Source organism: Rhincodon typus, chromosome 33 (assembly GCF_021869965.1).
Source record: "Rhincodon typus isolate 14 chromosome 33, sRhiTyp1.1, whole genome shotgun sequence".
In the NCBI taxonomy this organism is placed as follows: domain Eukaryota; kingdom Metazoa; phylum Chordata; class Chondrichthyes; order Orectolobiformes; family Rhincodontidae; genus Rhincodon; species Rhincodon typus.
The window spans coordinates 7,011,112-7,012,654 of record NC_063364.1 but is presented as its reverse complement, the minus strand read 5'-3'; the positions used below and the strand labels follow the sequence as shown (position 1 = coordinate 7,012,654).

The 1,543-nt window shown below is 52.0% G+C and overlaps 1 protein-coding gene across 1 annotated transcript in view; it reads left to right on the top strand.

The window, feature by feature from the left end:
• Positions 1-382: 382 nt before the first annotated feature.
• Positions 383-1,543, top strand: part of LOC125486772 (prelamin-A/C-like) — a 55,988-nt gene continuing 54,827 nt past the window's right edge. Inside the window, exon 1 of the mRNA XM_048615718.1 lies at positions 383-1,440. Coding sequence (XP_048471675.1) covers positions 1,073-1,440 — 368 coding nt within the window. The 5' untranslated portion in view covers positions 383-1,072. The remainder of the gene's footprint in view (positions 1,441-1,543) is intronic.

The window sequence follows — 1,543 nt, the reverse complement described above, 5'->3', positions numbered from 1 at the left end:
AGTATGTTAAGAGATGCTATCACACACCTCTGGAACAGATGGGACTTGAACACAGATCTCCTGGCTCAGAGATAGGGACTCGGCCACTGCACCACCAGCGTTGAATAAGTCTCACATTGCCAAAAAGTGGTCTTCCAGCTGCAGATGTTAACTGAGGCCCTACCTTCAATCTCAGGTGATGTGAAAAATCGCAGGACACTATTTGAAAGAAGTGCAGTGGAATTAATATGAAGATTCTAATCAAGTGATAATTGCATCCTATTTAAGATTTAGAAGCACATTTAAAATCTTAAAAGCAAAATCTGGTTTTTCTGACTGCAACCAAGTGCATTGCCTACACTTCCGCAGAGCAAGATAGAAGGAGTATCTGTCTATTTAAGGTCCTCTACAAGTTGTGGGCACCATAGGAACTACAGCTGACAGAAAGGATATTATTCCGTTGTATGGGCTGCAGCGGTGGTGTGCTATCTCCGAGCAAACAGGCCTAGGTTCAAAACCCACCCATTTCTGAGGTGTGTCGTAACATCTCTGGATTAGAAAATTTGTGGTTGAATTTTCATAATAGTCTAACTCAATTTCGCCCTTCTGAAGGAGCCCACGATCTGTTGAACTTGATAAAACTGCAACAAGCAGCTCCTTCTACGTTTGATCCGGGAGTGCGCAGAACGTGACTGGGATGAGTCGGAGTTTTCCTCCTTTGCGACCAGAAATACGCAGCTTCGGTCCAACACAGGGTCGGCCCGAAAGCTTTAAACCGGTGGCAAAAACCTTTTGAATCGAAACTTTAAAACGTTTGCTAAACGGTCTGAAAAAAAAAGCCCCAGGCTAAATAAAGACCTTTTTAAATAAAGCCATGTGACACAATATAAAACCTACCCAATGACCTCTCACTCCCTTCCCCTTGGTCTAAGGAAGAAAACTGGTCCTGGTGAGAGATTCGGTGCAATGATGGCTTTTGATGGCAGTGCTATGATTTTATTCTTAGCCAGAGTTAAGGATGTTTGAGTGAGGTTTTTTTAATGTAGCCGGGTTTTGGGTGGTACAGGTGACTGGCGACCTCTGGGGAAAGGGAATGGCTCTGAGAGCCTCCAGCCAGCAACAGCAGCGGCCGGGCTCCGCTAAGGGATCGAGCCCCCTGGTTAAGCCGAGCCCGCTGCGCCTGAGCCGGCTACAGGAGAAGGAGGAGCTGCGGCAGCTCAATGACCGGTTGGCCGCCTACATCGAGCGGATCCGCTGCCTGGAGGGCGAGAACCAGGCGCTGCTGGCCAGGCTGAGCGAGCAGCAGGAGGCACACAGCTCCGGTTACCGCACCAGCCGCTCCCTCTACCAGGCTGAGCTGAGCGGGGCCCGGCAGCTGCTGGACCGCACGGCGAACGACAAGGCTCGGCTACAGCTGCAGCTGACCCGCCTCTCCGAGGAGCACCGCCGCTTGCAGGAGAGGTGAGGCCGGCAGTGCACCCCCCACCCCCCACTACCCACCCCACCCCACGACCCTCCCCCGCCGCGCCACGCCCACCTCAGCCTGGTAGGGGGAGCGGCTTGG